Raw genomic sequence first — 18625 nt, forward strand, 5'->3', positions numbered from 1 at the left:
AATGATAATAATAATAATTCATCTGGAGGTGAACTAGGCAAGCAAGCCTAGTTTGGGCTTCCGGATGAACCTGTGGAGCGCAGGGTGGGGCCAGACAGGACACTCCCTCCCTCTTCCTGGACGCTCCTTCTGTTCCGATATTTTGCTCCTTCCCTGAGCTCATTGGGAGCTGCCCTCCCCCAGGGGCAGGGTGGTGGGGGGCGGTGCAGGGGGGGCGGGTTTCTGGTTCTCCATTTCAAGCCTTTCTCAAAGCCAGCCTGGAGTGCCTTCCTTTCATTCCGCTGGAGCTGCTCCTTCATGAATATCAAAGCGTAGACCTGGCAGTACTTAAGGCTGAGCAGGGGCAGGAATTGGATCTCTCTGGCAAGTGGCTGGAAATGCAAGCAGGCCGCGGGGGCTGCCGCGTGAGACGCCAGATTACAGGGATGCAAATCCTTCCGGCGGGGAGAAGACCTGCCTTGAATGTCAAGTCCCTGCCGTTCCCAGGGTGGCTGGGAGCCGACGGACAGAGGCTGGCAGGTGATGGTGGGCTTTCTGGCCAGTGTGGCCTGGTGGTTTAGCCCCTGGTGTTTCTTCAGAGGGAGGACACAGCATGACGGGGATCTCTCCGTGCCCAAGTGCGGAGCGTGTGAACAGATGCTGCGCATTTTATTTGCTTCTTGCAGCATGTCTTATTTGACAGTGAAGTCAATGCACAGCAACACTTTGGGTGGGGCTAAGATGAGTCGAGGTAACAATTGTGGGACGGATCCGTGCTTGTGGACGCGGGGAGCCACCTTATATGTGAATCATGCCTTTTTGGTCCATCAGTCTTGTCCACTCAGACTGCCACCTGCTCCCAGGGACTCAGCCTGAGGTCTTCCCCATCATCCCCTGAACTGGGGATGCTGCCGGGGACTGAACCTGCAACCTTCTGCATGCCAAGCAGCCGCTCTACAGCTGAGTCAGGGTGTCCTCTCTGCCCACCTACTCTTTGGCCCACCTGCCCCAGGACTCTGTCCTCTGTCCAGGTCATGCATTGGCTAGATTGGTTCTCTTGCTGACCTTTCCCCTCTCAGCAGTGCCAGCGTTCCTAATAAACAGCCCAGACTGAAAATATCAAAGAGCTAATTAGATCCCATCCCAGCCTCCCTGGCCCTCCCCTTGTGGCCTGATCTAATTGGATACTGCAATGTGGATCAGGCAGGGATCCGTTAAGTGAAAGGGAAGCCAGCCCCGTTGGAGGCGGAGAAAAACAGAGAAGCAGAGACCGTCAGAGTGTGTTCCTGTTTGCTTCTGGGAGGGGAAAACTCGGCTGGGGAAGCTCGTAGGAGGAGATGAGCAGGGGGAGGCTGTAAGAGGACGTCATCTTCTCAGTTGCCTTCAGATGCATCTGGGGGATTGGATGCATTCCTCTTGATCCAGCCAGCTGTGGAGGCTTAGAGAGTTGTTTTGCCTGTTTGGGTGCTTCTCGGGGAGAGACGGTTTCAGGAGCCCTGGAGCGTAAGGACACAGGCTCTGCCCTCCGAAGTGGCTATTTTCTCCATGGAAACCCATCTCCGATGCCTGGAGAACCAACCCCTGGAGGTTGGCAACCCCAGGCACGATCGTGGGAGGGCTCAGCCCGTAGCCGCCTCGAGCTCCCTTGTGGGCAAGCCAGCCCCATGTTTGCCAACTGATTGAAGCTGAAGGCCCGGCGTTGCAGGAGACTGGCTTTTAGCCACGATGGAGGAGCGGAAGCGCTTGGGGACAAGGACGAATGAGTCACCGTCCCTGGATCCTGCGAGCCTCCCTGCCCATCGAGGCCTGCCGTGACATTCATTGTCTTAACAACGGCGCTTCTGCTCCCCACGGTGAAATAAGGGCTGGAGTGCGGCGTCTCCCACCTCTGCCGCCCCGGCACCCCCCTCCGGCTCCGGCCCCTTCCCGTCAAATCCATCTGGACACCTGCCTCCATCTCTTAGCTCAGTGGCATTTTGAGGGCTCCCCAGACAGAGCGCGGGAGACGTATCGTATCGGCTTGTTCCTCCGCACAGCGGTTGCAGCGTGTCAACAAATGGCCTCCAGCGTGCTTTGGTTTGCTGAGCCTGTCGAAGATGCAGAGGGGGGGGGGCATCTGGAAAGAGCGGTTCCCCCCCCACATGAAGGCAGCCGAATCCCGGCGCAGGGAAATGGCCCCCCTGGAATGGACCGGTGAACTTGCCGAGGCTTTGGGGTCATCCAGTGGACTTGGCTCAGCTCCCAGGGATGCTGAGTGGGGCCAGCCAGGAAGCTCCAAGGGCCAAGGACCCGGCCAAGCTGTCCTTGCAGACCACCCATGGAAGCGGGCAGGCGTCCAGGTGCGCATCGGCCGTTTGGAGGGCAGCCCTGCAGAGATTGGTGGCAGATGCACCTGTGCCTACCTCTGGCAGGGCTGGGCTTATCCTGGCTCCTGAAGGTTAAAGTCAGCAACAGATAAGGGCCTAATGATTCAAACTCTCCACATACGAGGTCCAACCAGAATCAAATTATTCCGTACTCTCAGATAAGGACCGTCGGTGACCCCTGACCGTACGCTTTTCGGCTTCTGCGGCATACAATTATACACTCTTCACGTACCGTTATCCATCTGAGATTTTCTTTGTCAGGACCTTGACGTTGCGGAATTACCATCCTAAATATGTGCGCTTAACCAGGGCAGAAGGTTATTTCTAAAGAGGGCTCCGTATTATATCTCTTCCACAGTTATTGATTCCAAAGCAATTTCACCTGGGCCTAACTTTTGGAAATCATTGTTGATTAGTTCAAAGTCTGGAGACATGGCGTGATGTGTCCGTTTGACCACAGAAGGTCATTTGGCCAAACCACACATGGTCAGGGTCATGTATGGTCCTTATTTAAGAACACTGGATTCATTTTGTTCTGTTTTTAAGGCTTTCATTTGAACCTGTGAGTTGTTTTTTTATCATTTTGCAATGACAGCCAACAAGGCACAGAGGCTGAAGCATTCATAAGAATGCTGGGGCAGACCAGGGAAGGTCCATCTAGTCCAGCCTCCTGTCTCACACAGGGACCAGCCAGTTCCTCTGGACAGTCAACTACTTGGCCCCACAGGGCAGGCCCCTTCCCCCCAAATCCTTCCTTTCTGGGTCCTCGCTGGGGCTGCCCTGAGAAGTTGACAGAGTTGGTTTTTAGACCCCAATTTTCACCGCTTGAAGGATACACAGAGTAGATTACCATATCCTTCCCTTCTTTTCCCCACAACAGACACCCTCTGAGGTAGGTGGGGCTGAGAGAGCCCTGACAGAACTGCTCTATGAGAGCAGCTCTATCAGGACTGTGACTACTCCACCCACCTGGCTGCATGTGGAGAAGTGGGGAATCCATCCCAGTTCTCCAGGCTGCTCTTAACCACTAGGCCAAGCTGGCTCTCTGTGGTTGGGCCTTGGCTACAGTGGTAGCTCGGCTGGGGTGTGCATATTTGGCCCTGGGCTATGGGTGTGCTAAATTCAAGTTCAGCCTTCCTCTGCTACAAGCTCCGGGGCATCCTTGAGCTGAAGATTTGCCTGTCTCCAGGGAGTAGCTGGAGATCTCCCAGCATTAGAAGTCGTGGCCAAGCTACAGAGGCCAGTTCCCCTGGAGAAAATGACTGCTCGGTAAGGTGGGCTCCAGGGCAGGATTTCTCACCAAGCGTATCCTTTCCCTCACCCCTAGATCCACCGGCTCCCCTCCCCAAAGTTGCAAATGCACATTGTGGCAAACTGACACACACAACTTAAGAATGTGATTAATTGCTTCTGTGCTTAATTCCAGATGAACAAGCACGACAAAGGCCTGGCGCCTTTGGCCCCGAGGACCTGATCTTTACAGCTTCTTTCCTGCCACTTTTACTAGGAGAGGATTTCTCCCCAGATGGCAGGTTGCCCCCCCCCCAGACCCCCCCGGGGTGCATGACTGACCCCTCTGCTCTTCAGGAGGCACTCTGCTCAGGATCATTTCCAGGGGTGGGAAGAAAGGGACACGTTGTAATTATGCGCGATCTCCTGAACCATAAGAAGCAGAGTGCCGAAACCCCAGGGTGGGGGGGCTGGGGCTGGGGCTGGGCCTGGGGCTGGGGCTGGGGCTGGATGTGGGGCCCTTGTTTGCGGCTCATGAGTGAGATCTCCTCCGTCTGCCTCAGCCCGTTGTCCTGGATGCTTTTAAAACGGCAGGAAGTCAGATTTAGGTTAAATGTCAGGCAGAATTTATCTCTCCCGAAACAGGCAGGCCGTTGGAGAAATATCAGAGCTAATGGGAAACGTCTCTCTTCCTATGACGGGGTCTCTGTGTCATTTGCATAGATTAATGGATAGAGAGGCCTGTGGGTGAGTAAAAGAGAGAGGGGAGAGTCTGCAGGACGAATTAAGTCCCAACGGGCGATTTTCTTGTCCTGAGCATTGCTGTGTAAAAGGCAGCAGCGAAATGGGCTTTTGGGAAGAATTCTGATTCCAAGTTGTACCCTTTAAGTGAAGGCCTAGGGGATTTCCGTGCATGCATGCCTTGCTCATGGACAGTTGCAGTGCATGATGGACTTTGTAGTCTTTAAGCATTTCAGTGCCCACTCTCAATGGAACACCTGCAGAGTTTGTTCATTCATTCATTCATTCATTCATTCATTCATTCATTCATTCATTCATTCATTCATTCATTCATTCATTCATTCATTATAACTGCTGGAGGTGATCTGCTGGTCTGGCCCAGCAGGGTTCTTGTGAAGCTCTTTTGTCCTGTGTACCCTTCTCTGGATGAGCTTGGTCTTGGTTTCCCTGCAGTCGGCAGTTCTCCTGCTCAAATGCTGAAGTCACATCAAAATCACAAGATGTCATAGTCCCATTGTATACAGCACTGGTCAGACCACACCTGGAGTACTGTGTGCAGTTCTGGAGGCCTCACTTCAAGAAGGACGTAGATAAAATTGAAAGGCTACAGAGGAGAGCGACGAAGATGATCTGGGGCCAAGGGACCAAGCCCTATGAAGATAGGTTGAGGGACTTGGGAATGTTCAGCCTGGAGAAAAGGAGGTTGAGAGGGGACATGATAGCCCTCTTTAAGTATTTGAAAGGTTGTCACTTGGAGGAGGGCAGGACGCTGTTTCTGCTGGCTGCAGAGGAGAGGACACGCAGTAATGGGTTTAAACTTCAAGTACAACGATATAGGCTAGATATCAGGTAAAAGTTTTTCACAGTCAGAGTAGTTCAGCAGTGGAATAGGCTGCCTAAGGAGGTGGTGAGCTCCCCCTCACTGGCCGTCTTCAAGCAAAGGTTGGGTACACACTTTTCTTGGATGCTTTAGGATGCTTAGGGCTGATCCTGCGTTGAGCAGGGGGTTGGACTAGATGGCCTGTATGGCCCCTTCCAACTCTATGATTCTATGATTCTAAGTCGGAAATGGCGGGGAAAGCATACTAACGTTGATGATCTCAATGATTCTTCTGTTGCGTACAGTCGTGTCTTGGAAAGTTTTCCTAACAATGAGCTCCCCCTCCCCCCAGTGTGGCCAGGCTTCCCCAACCCGCAAGCATGCTCTCCTGTGCCGGTTTTGGTGTTGCCGTGCGTAAAGAGAGGGTCAGATTGGTCCCCGCGTACCAAACATTTAATTTTATTGTCCGCATTCAAACGCTTTGCTTGCTTAATGAGCAAGATAATACACCCTGGGCTGTGTACACAATAAAAAAGAACAATAATGAAAAGTAATTTTTTTTGTAAATTAAGCCCCAAATATCTCGAGTTAAAATTAAGAAAGTAAAGTTTCCTTCAGGGGGTTGTAGGTTATTGATAAAATCGAGGAGGGGCACCCCCTGACCCGCTGCCTGCCAGTGGGCACCGCAAGACTGATTGAATTGGGGACTTCCCCACCCGCAGAGCTGCCCTTCTTAATTCTCAATACTGCAAACAAAAACTGGGGCACACAGTAAAGGGAAAATGCCAGAAGAAAAGGGAGCTGTATAAGCGTGACTCTGAAACGAAAGTAAATAATGCTTCCCAAAGTGCAGAACAAGCATTGATAAAGTATCATAAAGATGATGCTGTCAATTTGTGGAGAATAATACAGCAATTCAACCATTGTGATGCAAAATATCTCACAGGCCAGGCTGGATTCTGGAGATTTTTGGTGGAGGAATCATTTGGGCATGAAATTGGGGGTCAATGTGGGTGGGCAGGTAGTGGTGAGTTCCGGCATTGTGCCGGGGGTTGGACTAGATGACCCTGGGGATACCTTCCAACTCTATGATTGTATGAAGGGGAAGAAGAATCAGAATTGCCACTAGATGACCCTGGAGATCCCTTCCAACTCTATGATTGTATGAAGGGGAAGAAGAGTCAGAATCGCCACTAGATGACCCTGGAGATCCCTTCCAACTCTATGATTGTATGAAGGGGAAGAAGAATCAGTATCGCCATTGGATGACCCTGGAGGTCCCTTCCAAATCTATGATTCTATGAAGAGGAAGAAGAATCCGAATCGCCACTAGGACTGTTTATGCACTGTGAACTTCACTGCCCCAGCTCCCGTGCAGGAACACAAATCGGGGGTGGATGAGGTGCACCGGGCCAAATGCTCCCCCGTGTGGGTGCAGGAAGAGGTGGGCAACCTGCCACGACTAAAAGTCCAGCCTGCAGCCTGGCATGAAACCCTTCCAACTCTATGATTGTATGAAGGGGAAGAAGAATCAGAATCGCCACTAGATGACCCTAGAGGTCCCTTCCAACTCTATGATTGTATGAAGGGGAAGAAGAATCAGAATCGCCACTAGATGATCCTAGAGGTCCCTTCCAACTCTATGATTGTATGAAGGGGAAGAAGAATCAGAATTGCCACTAGATGACCCTGGAGGTCCCTTTCAACTTTATGATTGTATGAAGGGGAAGAAGAACCAGAATCTCCACTAGATGACCCTGGAGGTCCCTTTCAACTCTATGATTGTATGAAGGGGAAGAAGAATCAGAATCACCACTAGATGACCCTAGAGGTCCCTCCCAACTCTATGATTGTATGAAGGGGAAGAAGAATCAGAATCACCACTAGATGACCCTAGAGTTCCCTTCCAACTCTATGATTGTATGAAGGGGAAGAAGAATCAGAATCACCACTAGATGACCCTAGAGTTCCCTTCCAACTCTATGATTGTATGAAGGGGAAGAAGAATCAGAATCACCACTAGATGACCCTAGAGTTCCCTTCCAACTCTATGATTGTATGAAGGGGAAGAAGAATCAGAATCGCCACTAGATGACCCTGGAGGTCCCTTTCAACTTTATGATTATGTTTAAAAAAAATAATTCATGCAACAGTTCAACAGGTTAGTTCCAGCTGAAGTCCAAATGAGGATCCGGTAATCCCCTGTTTTGCAAGGTGGCTCCTACAGTGGACCTATATAATTTTGTGCTTTTGGAAGCATTATTTATTATTGTTTCAGAGTCCCTATTCAGTTCTCAGACAGAGATGAGTCTGGTTGCAGAAGCCTCTTTATTAAAGAGTTAACAAACGAGATACATGGAAAGACTTTGCTGAAACTGAGGGCAACATGCAACAACCCAGACTGGAGATCTTCCCAACCCTCTCCCTCAGCATCCCTTGGTGCCAAAATCCAGGTGTGTTCCCCATACAGTCAGTCCATGAAACGGGGTCACCACCATCTACTATCCAGCATACTATCCAGTATAGGCCCCATAGGCAGGATGTCGCCAGAAGCTCCCCTCTCCTGGGACATGCGGGTGGCTGTTACTACAGGGCATGGCTGGGTGGGAGAAGGGAGGGTTATTGTTGGCTTCTTGCTGTCAGTATTTTGATTTTTATTTATATTGTTAAAATTGTACTGACACGTATTTCATGTGGGCATCTCCAGTTAAGACAGGGGCTCCCCAGGGGTTCTGTGGCCTTTCGCAGAATTTCAGATGATCTTACATCACTTGACATCCTGAATCCTCCTTCCCTTGTTGCTCTAGATTGCTAGGCTCTAGGCTGATTCTGCACTTACTTTGTCTATTCTGTTGTGGATCCTACTGAATTCAGATCAATTTGAACTCGGGTCTTCCTCTATTCCCCCCTCCATCCCCATTGAAACAGAAAAGTGTTCTGCACATGATTAGGGAAGCTCGGAAGGGGGTGGGGGTGTGAGCCAAGTGCAGCAGCAGCCTCTTTCTTTCTTTTCTTGTAGTGGGGCGGGGGGTGGGGTAGGAGAGGATTGGAGACAGCAGAGGAGGGGGAATAAATCCAAGAGGAAAATCTCTGCCAGGAGAAGTTAGGGCTTCTGGAGCCTCTGCTGAGAGAAGTTCGGGCTTCCCCTTTAAGGGATGCCTTGCAACATGGGAACGAGGAAGCCTTTGAACTGACACCCTGACCAATCAGGGCTTTTCTACAGTGTTGGAAGTCTGAGGCAGCAAGTTAGTTCAGGACAAGCAGAGAACTGCACCTTTACATATGCCAGTTTTTCAAATATCCACTCTAGAATATTGCAGGGGAAAGGTAGGGTGACTCCAGATCCATCCTGCTTGTTGCAGAGGGAAAATTTAAATCGGCCAAAATCAAAATGGAAATCCCATTCAGTGTAGACGGCAGGGGTTGAATCGGCCTGAGGTTGGAATAAAAGGTCCGTGCAGATACAGCCCTGGTCCCTTTTTACACAAAGGAAATGATGGATCAATGGGGGAGTGGATTGATTGGCTGGATCACACACCTTACTTCTGCACCCACTTCTCTAAAAGGGTGTGCCACCACTTCTGGGGTTCCTCAGAACCTGAAAAAATATTTCAGGGGTTCCTTCATGGTCAAAAGTTTGAAAAAGGCGGAGTTAAGAGGACCAGGGAACAGGTGGTGTGAAAGACCTCTGCCTCAGACCCTGGAGAACAGCTGCCATCCTGAGGTGACAGTACTGAGTTTGGAGGAGAATTGCTTTGATTCAGTATGAGGCAGCTTTGCATGTTCACGTATTCTGGCTGGATCACAGGGAGAGGCTCCCTGACAGTCCCGTTAATCCCAAAAGCTCATGGGGGGGGGTGCACATGAAGCAGGGCCTTTTCCGTGGTAGACCCACCATGAGGAAACCGCCTCCACAGGGAGCTAAGTCTAGACCCTTCGGTCTCACTTTGCAGGAGGCGCCTGAAAACAGTTTTATCCAAGGCAGGGTCTGGTTCCTTTGTCTTCAGAGCCACAGTTTCCACATTGCTCGTGCCTTTGATGGGTGGATCTCAGAGCTTCGCAGCTCAGCAGGGTCCCGGCTGGACAGGGAGGTCACCAAAGACGACTCAATGTCAGAATCCTCCGGGTTCCTCTGCCATGAGACGTGGTTCCCCAAGATAGATGCTTGCCCTGTGGTGTTTGCCAGCTCCCCATTCTGGCACCTCGAGGTGATTTCAGTTGCTTATGGGGTATGGCTGCTGGCTTCCCACAATGACTCCTGGCCTCCCCATTCCCTCCCCTCTGTCTCCTGCCCCCCCTCCCCGTAGCCCAGGGGTAGTCAAACTGCGGCCCTCCAGATGTCCATGGACTACAATTCCCAGGAGCCCCTGCCAGCGTTCGCTGGCAGGGGCTCCTGGGAATTGTAGTCCATGGACATCTGGAGGGCCGCAGCTTGACTACCCCTGCGGTAGCCTTTTGGTTTTCCTTTGTAGTTAGATAGCTGCTGTGTTTCCTCTTCCTATGAACTGCATTCCCGAGAGGAGGGGGAAGACATGCTGTGCTGTTTAAACCCAAATTAGTAGCCGTGTTGGTCTGAAGTAGCACAATAAAATCAGAGTCCTTGATTAAATCTCTGTTGGTCTTAAAGGTGCTACTGGACTTTGATTTTACTGTTTAAACCCGTAATCCTCAGTTCTGCCTATGAAGTTTGTTTGGACGTCTTCATTCCTGATTAAAGAACCTTCCTTATACAGAAGTTCGGCTTATTCGGAGTTGGAGCACTCTGATACTCTGCAGAGCAAGGCGGTGACCAACCACCTCTGCTTCTGAGCTGCCTCGGAAGACCCTTCCTGGGGTCACCAAAAGTCGGGGACACCTTAATAGCCCCTGACAAGCACACGTTTGCTTTCGTTATTGTTTTGCTTGGAACGTGCCTCAAGTTCCTCTAACGCAGGGGCGGCCAATTCTAAACCGTAGAAAGAGGCCCTCAAGGAATGCCGTATTTTAAACCATCACCCATCCTGCGATGTCGACCTGTGTAGCCCCCGGTGATGCAAAGGACTGGCGGCCTGTTTGAACTGGCAGCGTCTCTGCGAAAACGGACGGAGGGTCAGGGCTGGGAGGTAGCACTCAGCATGGAAAAGGCCCCTGGATCGATCTCCAGGTACAAGGAAAAGGTCAGCAGTGAAATGAAAAATCTCCACCTGATACTCCAGAGAGACACTTCTAGCCTGGGTTGACCAGGCCGACCACGATAGACCAATGGCCAGATTCAGAGGGATAGAATCCTAGAATCATAGAGTGGGAAGGGGCCTCCTGGGTCATCTAGTCCAACTCCTTTCACTATGCAGGACACTCACATCCCAATCGCTCATTTACTGTAACCTGCCACCCCTTCGCCTTCACAGAATCAGCCTCTCCGTCAGATGGCTCTCCAGCCTCTGCTTAAAAATCTCCAAAGATGGAGAACCCACCACCTCCCGAGGAAGCCTGTTCCACTGAGGAACCGCTCTCACTGTCAGGAACTTCTGAATGTTTAGACAGAATATAGAATCATAGAATAACAGAGTTGGAAGGGACCTCCTGGGTCATCTTGTCCAACCCCCTGCACTATGCAGGACACTCACAACCCTCTCGCTCACCCACTGTCACCTGCCACCCCCTTGAGCCTTCACAGAATCAGCCTCTCCGTCAGATGGCTCTCCAGCCTCTGTTTAAAAATCTCCAAAGATGGAGAACCCACCACCTCCCGAGGAAGCCTGTTGCACTGAGGAACCAGTCAGGAACTTCTTCCGGGTGTCTAGACGGAATTTCTTTTGAATTAATTTCATCCCATTGGTTCTGGTCTGTCCCTTCGGGGCAACAGAGAACAACTCTGCTCCATCTTCTATATGGCACCCTTTTAAGATGGTTATCAGATCCAATTTTCTTGGGGCGGATTGAGGGAGGGAGCCTGGCTAGGGCAGACATTGGAGAAGGAAGGGACCACGTTGGGAGGTAAGGCCACAGAGTCTACCCCCTGAAGCAGCCCTTCCCCTCCAGGAAACTGGTCTGTATTTTCTGGAGTAGGACGTAGATAAAATTGAAAGGGTACAGAGGAGAGCGACGAAGATGATCTGGGGCCAAGGGACCAAGCCCTATGAAGATAGGTTGAGGTACTTGGGAATGTTCAGCCTGGAGAAAAGGAGGTTGAGAGGGGACATGATAGCCCTCTTTAAGTATTTGAAAGGTTGTCACTTGGAGGAGGGCAGGATGCTGTTTCTGCTGGCTGCAGAGGAGAGGACACGCAGTAATGGGTTTAAACTTCAAGTACAACGATATAGGCTAGATATCAGGAAAAAGTTTTTCACAGTCAGAGTCGTTCAGCAGTGGAATAGGCTGCCTAAGGAGGTGGTGAGCTCCCCCTCACTGGAAGTCTTCAAGCAAAGGCTGGATACACACTTTTCTTGGATGCTTTAGGATGCTCTGGGCTGATCCTGTGTTGAGCAGGGGGTTGGACTAGATGGCCTGCATGGCCCCTTCCAACTCTAGGATTCTATGAGATAAATTGTAAGTCTGGGGGTTTTCCAGGCCTTACCTGGAGTGTGGCAACCCTGCTTAGTGCAAGTCACCGTCTTGTGTGTGTGCAAAGGGGCATTGTGCAGGCGGTTGAAAGAGCACGAGCAAATGAACCCGGTCCAGTGCAAGTATTTGGTTCAGGCCGGTTCCCTTTGAGAAATCAGCAGTGCTCCACTTCTCTTAAATAAATCTGGATTTTTGGCCCCCACAATTCCATGCAGAGAACAGGCGATGCCTAGAAATCAGAGCAATCTCACCTCTGGCCTGTGCGTTTTTGTGTGGAGGGGGCGTCATGTCTATGCTCCTCCCTGTCAGGATCTGTTTGCCTGGTTCCTGCCATGTCCTTTGTTTATTGTTGTTTCTCAAGTAGTGATACGGCATCAGTAGCCACCTGTTGCTGCCCGTTGTCACCGTGTTGTCATACATCCTGGGGATGTCTCGCTGGCTGGGCCTGTCTTTGTGGCTTTGCATCTGCTGAAGATCCTTTGGGCTTGGGCGTAATCTCATTCCCAGGTGTCCTTTGGGAAGGCGGGACCTTGCGGGGGGGACCAGGGGCACTCTGGGTGAGGCTGGCCGGCCTTGGGGCAATCTTGCAAGAATAACGTCATGTGCCCCCGGGCGTGAGGTCAGTCTGTGTGCTTTTCCCTGGAAGCAAGGGCAGTCCATCTTTCCACCGTTGGGGCATTCTTGTGTGAGTCTGGGCGTGGGCTTTTGGGGTTGTATTGGTCATTGTGTTGCCTGTCAATTTAGATTCAGTGACAATAATCGTGAGTTTTGCATCGCGGCCGCAATAAAGTGTGTTTGCTCCTGATGCCAGTTGAGAAAGTCGATGGGGATTCGACACGCACGTGACCTGGCCCCACCCACCTTGTTCCCCGATCCCAAATTAACCTTTCCTGGGGAGTGTCTTCGTGTTGGACGAGGGCTCTTAGCTGATCGCCTTTTCTTTCTCGTTGGCTTGACAGCCCCGCCCACGGTGAGGATCATACACTCTGGCCTGGCCTGCAACATCGAGGAAGAGCGCTACTCTGAGCGAGTGTACACCATCCGCGAGGGAGAGACCCTGGAGCTGACGTGCCTGGTGACGGGCCACCCTCGGCCACAGGTGAGCCTCCTGCCGCGGTGGGTGTGGTCCACAAGCCCCTCCCTCTCGAATGACCCGAGCATCTCTCCAGCTCCTGTGCGCAGGAGGAAAGGGGCCAAGCTGGCTCATGGAACCCCTGCTTATTTGCAGGGATGTTGCTGGCTGCGTTGTCCTGAGGCAGCAGGCCTCTGAATCCCAGGGCAACATCCGGGGAAGGCTGGCTTCTGTTTCTTTGCCCTCCCCTGGCCAACTGGTGTAGTGGTTAGGAGTGCGGACTTCTAATCCGGTGAGCCAGATTCGATTCTACATGGACCACTGGTGTGATCTAGCAGGGTTCTCCTGACGTTCTTAGGAAGGCCTCGCCCTGTATGTCTCATAGTTGGTCTTCCAGAGGAACTGGAGGGACACTAAGTGAGATGGGATGCTGGACAAGCTGGACTATAGGTCTCATACAGCAAGGATCTTCTGATGTTCTCATGAAGACTTCTATGCCCTACTGTTGGATCTTCAGAGGCACTGGTTGGCCACTTTTTGAGGTAGATTGCTGGCCTAGATGGACTATTGTCTGATCCAGCAGTGCTCTTTTGATGCTGTTATGAAGGTCTCTGCCTCTCTTTCCAGGTGTTGGACCTCCAGAGGAACTGGTTGGTCACTGAGTCAGATGGGATGCTGGCCTGCTATACTATTGGTCTGATCCAATGTGTGTTCTCTTGGAGGCCTTGGCCTCTCTGCCCTGTTTTCAGCCCTGTTTTCAGAGGAACTGGCTGGATGCTATACAAGGCAGCCTTTTGGAGAAGTTGGACCCTGGTCTTCTCCAGCAGGGCTCTCCTGATGTCCTTAGGAAGGCCTTGGCCTCTCTGCCCTGTTGCTGGCCCCCCAGAGGAACTGGCTGGCCCCTGTGTGAGACAGGAGGCTGGACTGGATGGACCCCTGGTCTGACCCAGCAGGGCTCTCCTGATGTCCTTAGGAAGGCCTCGGCCTCTCTGCCCTGTTGCTGGCCCTCCAGAGGAACTGGCTGGCCCCTGTGTGAGAAGGAAGGCTGGACTGGATGGACCCCTGGTCTGACCCCGCAGGGCTCTCCTGGTGTCCTTAGGAAGGCCTCGGCCTCTCTGCCCTGTTGCTGGCCCTCCAGAGGAACTGGCTGGCCCCTGTGTGAGACAGGAGGCTGGACTGGAGGGACCCCTGGTCTGACCCAGCAGGGCTCTCCTGATGTCCTTAGGAAGGCCTCGGCCTCTCTGCCCTGTTGCTGGCCCTCCAGAGGATCTGGCTGGCCCCTGTGTGAGACAGGAGGCTGGACTGGATGGACCCCTGGTCTGACCCCGCAGGGCTCTCCTGGTGTCCTTAGGAAGGCCTCGGCCTCTCTGCCCTGTTGCTGGCCCTCCAGAGGATCTGGCTGGCCCCTGTGTGAGACAGGAGGCTGGACTGGATGGACCCCTGGTCTGACCCAGCAGGGCTCTCCTGATGTCCTTAGGAAGGCCTCGGCCTCTCTGCCCTGTTGCTGGCCCTCCAGAGGAACTGGCTGGCCCCTGTGTGAGACAGGAGGCTGGACTGGATGGACCCCTGGTCTGACCCAGCAGGGCTCTTCTGATGTCCTTAGGAAGGCCTCGGCCTCTCTGCCCTGTTGCTGGCCCTCCAGAGGAACTGGCTGGCCCCTGTGTGAGACAGGAGGCTGGACTGGATGGACCCCCGGTCTGACCCAGCAGGGCTCTCCTGATGTCCTTAGGAAGGCCTCGGCCTCTCTGCCCTGTTGCTGGCCCTCCAGAGGAACTGGCTGGCCCCTGTGTGAGACAGGAGGCTGGACTGGATGGACCCCTGGTCTGACCCAGCAGGGCTCTCCTGATGTCCTTAGGAAGGCCTCGGCCTCTCTGCCCTGTTGCTGGCCCTCCAGAGGAACTGGCTGGCCCAAATCGTTGTATTTGAAGTTTAAACCCATTACTGCGTGTCCTCTCCTCTGCAGCCAATGGGAACAGCATCCTGGCCTCCTCCAAGTGACAGCCTTTCAAATACTTAAAGAGGGCTATCATGTACAACGATATAGGCTAGATATCAGGGAAAAAAATTTTCACAGTCAGAGTAGTTCAGCAGTGGAATAGGCTGCCTAAGAAGGTGGTGAGCTCCCCCTCACTGGCAGTCTTCAAGCAAAGGTTGGATACACACTTTTCTTGGATGCTTTAGGATGCTTAGGGCTGATCCTGCGTTGAGCAGGGGTTGGACTAGATGGCCTCTATGGCCCCTTCCCACTCTATGATTCTATGATTCTATGATTCTCCAAAGTCTCCATTTTCTATGTCCCCTCTCAACCTCCTTTTCTCCAATCTCACCCCCCCCCCCAGCAGCCCCAGGAGGTCTTTGATGCCTGGCCTCCCCTCCCCCCCCCCCCGCTCGGAGTCTGATCCTGTTTCCTCCTTGGTCTCAGGCGCGTGGAAGTCCCGGGAGCCGAGCCGAAGGGAGCGCAGGCGGAGGCTCCATGCTGACACGGGAGAGAGGCAGGAAGGAGCCGGCTCCCTTGTTTTATTAACTGGGCTATAATTGGAGATCTTGTTCAACATGAAAACAGAGAAGATAGAATTGATTTTTTTTTTCCTCGTGCCTGCTCATGTTCCACCTGAAGGAATCGGTTTGCAGGCTCCAAAGGATGGTCTGAATGTCAGGCTTCAGAACTGGACCTCATTAACAAATTTGGTCGCATTTCTCAGGGGTGAAATAGTCCTTACTTGGCTGGCTGGCTGGCTGGCTGCACAGGGATCACCGGCTGGTTTTCTTGCTCGGAGCCGTATGTTTCTTGTCATGTTAGTCCGTGTGAAGCCCCCTTGCCCTGAGCGGAGCTAAAAGGCTTGTGGTTATTCTGAGACCCGACATTATTGCTGGGGAAGCGGGCGAATGCAGATGCAAAAGAAATGCTCCCTCCCAGCTCAGCCTGCCGTGAAAGATGGCCCCTTTCCTCAGTATGGCTTTTCTGGTATAGGGTGGTCAAGAACCTCTGCAGCCGGTGGGGGACGGGTGGGGACATACCGGAAGCAGCCGGGGAGGGGGCGGGGCTCATCTGACATACATCACTGTCCTCGTGACATGGAAGTGACATCATCACGTCTGAGACGACACAGCGGCAATCTGGCATTTGTGCAAAAACTCTATGGCAAGCGTCTCTTCAGTGTGCAGGACAAAGAGGGGCATGATCCAGATTTCTGCCTAGTAAGAGTTCTCCTCAAAATAGGTGCAGGAGGAAAGCTGCCTTGGTCTGAGGTACAAGAGCCGGATTCCAGTCCAGCTGGGCCTTAGAGACCAGGAAGATTTTGAGGAAAAGAGCCAGAGTCCAGGAGCCCCTAAAAGACTTACAACATTTGGGGCAGGGGAGGAGCTCTAGGGAGTCCCTGCTCACTTCCTCAGATAGAGCTGGAATGAGAGTCCATATCTTGAAGAGTGGGGAGAAGTCAGCCGGGACTCACAAAGCCTCATCCCCTGCCATTAATTCTGTTAGTCTTGAAGGTGTCCCTGGACTCTGAAGGAGGGAGAAAGGACTCACAAAAGGTCAAGCTCTGCCCCAAAACTGGTTAGTCTTGAAATTTGTATACAGAGGCTGGAGAGCCATCTGACAGAGAGGCTGATTCTGTGAAGGCTCAAGGGGGTGGCAGGTGACCGTGGGTGAGCGAGAGGATTGGGAATATCCTGCATAGTGCAGGAGGTTGGACTAGATGACTCAGGAGGTCCCTTCCAACTCTATGATTCTAAATTCCGTCTAAATCTCCGGAAGAAGTTCCTGACAGTTAGAGCGGTTCCTCAGTGGAACAGGCTTCCTCGGGAAGTGGTGGGTTCTCCATCTTTGGAGATTTTTAAACAGAGGCTGGGTAGCCATCTGACGTAGAGGCTGATTCAGTGAAGGTTCAAGGGGGTGGCAGGTGACAGGGGATGAGCGATAGGGATGTGAGTGTCCTGCATAGTGCAGGGGGCTGGACTAGATGACCCAGGAGGTACCTTCCAACTCTATGATTCTAAATTCCGTCTAAATCTCCGGAAGAAGTTCCTGACAGTTAGAGCGGTTCCTCAGTGGAACAGGCTTCCTCGGGAAGTGGTGGGTTCTCCATCTTTGGAGATTTTTAAACAGAGGCTGGGTAGCCATCTGACGTAGAGGCTGCTTCTGTGAAGGCCCAAGGGGGTGGCAGGTGACAGTGGATGAGCAAGAGGGTTGTGAGTGTCCTGCATAGTGCAGGGGGCTGGACTAGATGACCCAGGAGGTCCCTTCCAACTCTATTATTCTATGATTCTGGCTCTTTTCCCTGCTTCAGACAGACTTACAGGGCCGCCCATCTGGATCTACCTTTTCCCCTCCCCGCAACAGACCCCCTGTGAAGTAGGTGAGGCTGGGAGAATTCTGACCTTACTGCTCGGTCCGAACAGTGGCGAGCCCAAGGTCACCCAGCTGGCTGCATCTGGGGGAGCGAGGAATCAAACCCAGCTTGCCAGATTAGAAGTCGCTGTTCCTAACCACAACACCATGCTGGAGATGCTGGGCATTGAATCTGGGATCTTAGAATGATAGAATCACAGACTCATAGAGCTGGAAGGGACCTCCAGGGTCATCTAGCCCAACCCCCTGCATCATGTAGGAACCTCATGACTATCTGCTCACCCACAGTGACCCCAATTCCATGCTCAGATGATGCCCCTCCTTCTGCATGTGAACTGGATGCTCTCCAAAATAGCCCATGGCCAGTCTGAAAGGTCTACTTGCAAGTATGACTTTACTGCCCCGAAGGCTTAGCTCACACCTCACACAGGTTCATTTTGGAAGAAAAGGGATTGGCCAGGATGAAGAACCCAGAATCAAAACCCCTCCTGTGTGCGTGTCTTTCCGCTCCCAGCTGGAATTGGCTGAGCCGAGGTATCAAGCCCAAATTAATGCCTGTGCATTTGGGGAGGGGGGCTGTTTCCATGGCAGCAAATGGACCACTTAAGGGGTAAAATTATCCTTGGCTCGCCTGGCGTTGGGAGCTGGAGAGCTGCGAAATAGTAAATCCACGTAATTTGCCCAAAATGTTCAATATTACCACACACATAATGACCCAGAAGCATTTAGGACCTGGGGAGAAATATCTTAGATCACCAACCAAAGACATTATTAGCCGGCCAAGGGCCTTTCCTTTCGCACTAATTTTAAAAATATACAAGAGGCATTATTGATCGAACCAGCAGGCTAACGAAAGGAAGAAATAACCCTGAATGATCAAAGGGCAAAAGTCTTCTACTTAAATGGAGCAGCAGCCACCCCCCCCCCACACCCCTTAAAATAGAAGATGCCACGATCCAAATAACGTTTCTCTTTCTCAGGTTTGAGTCCACTTTGCCCTGTCGATAGCCAGAAGAAAAATGACGCTCTTCTGGCGATGACACAGCTGCTTAAACCGGTTGTCAAAGAAGGTTAATGGGAACTACTAAGTTGCAGCAGCTGGGTAGAGCCTCCATGTTCAGGAGCAGTATACCTTTAAATCTCCGCATGCTGCCAGTCCTCTGCAATCTGTACCTTGAGAATTGGTCTGTGTTCAGGGGTCCCCTCTGGTGCTCCCCCTCCTCTAGCACATCCTGCTGCCCCCGGGTCTCCCTGCTTTGTGGCGTCCACAGACTGGCCCGAGGTCCACATCAAGGATCGGGCCTCCAAACCACAGCTGGAAACCCCGGGCTGGGGAGGGCTTATGAGCCAGACTACCTGTCCAGGGTGGGTGATGTGCGTAGACACGAGTCGCTCAGGGGTGTTACAGCCTGTGGGCACCTCGGAAATTCTGACACAAGGTGCTGGGCCCAGCCACAGGCCTGCAGGCGGTGGAGCTAACCGGAGGGTGGAGAAACACATAATTCGTAATAGTAACGCCGCAG

The 18625-nt window shown here is 52.3% G+C and overlaps 1 protein-coding gene across 2 annotated transcripts in view; it reads left to right on the top strand.

Annotated features, from left to right (window-relative positions):
• The window catches only part of MDGA2 (MAM domain containing glycosylphosphatidylinositol anchor 2), a 413649-nt gene that overhangs the window by 164852 nt on the left and 230172 nt on the right, over positions 1-18625 (top strand). For both annotated transcript variants that reach the window (XM_077324137.1, XM_077324138.1), the window contains exon 2: positions 12639-12778. In XM_077324137.1, coding sequence (XP_077180252.1) covers positions 12639-12778 — 140 coding nt within the window. The remainder of the gene's footprint in view (positions 1-12638; positions 12779-18625) is intronic.

Source organism: Paroedura picta, chromosome 2 (genome assembly GCF_049243985.1).
Source record: "Paroedura picta isolate Pp20150507F chromosome 2, Ppicta_v3.0, whole genome shotgun sequence".
Classification (NCBI taxonomy): Eukaryota; Metazoa; Chordata; class Lepidosauria; order Squamata; family Gekkonidae; genus Paroedura; species Paroedura picta.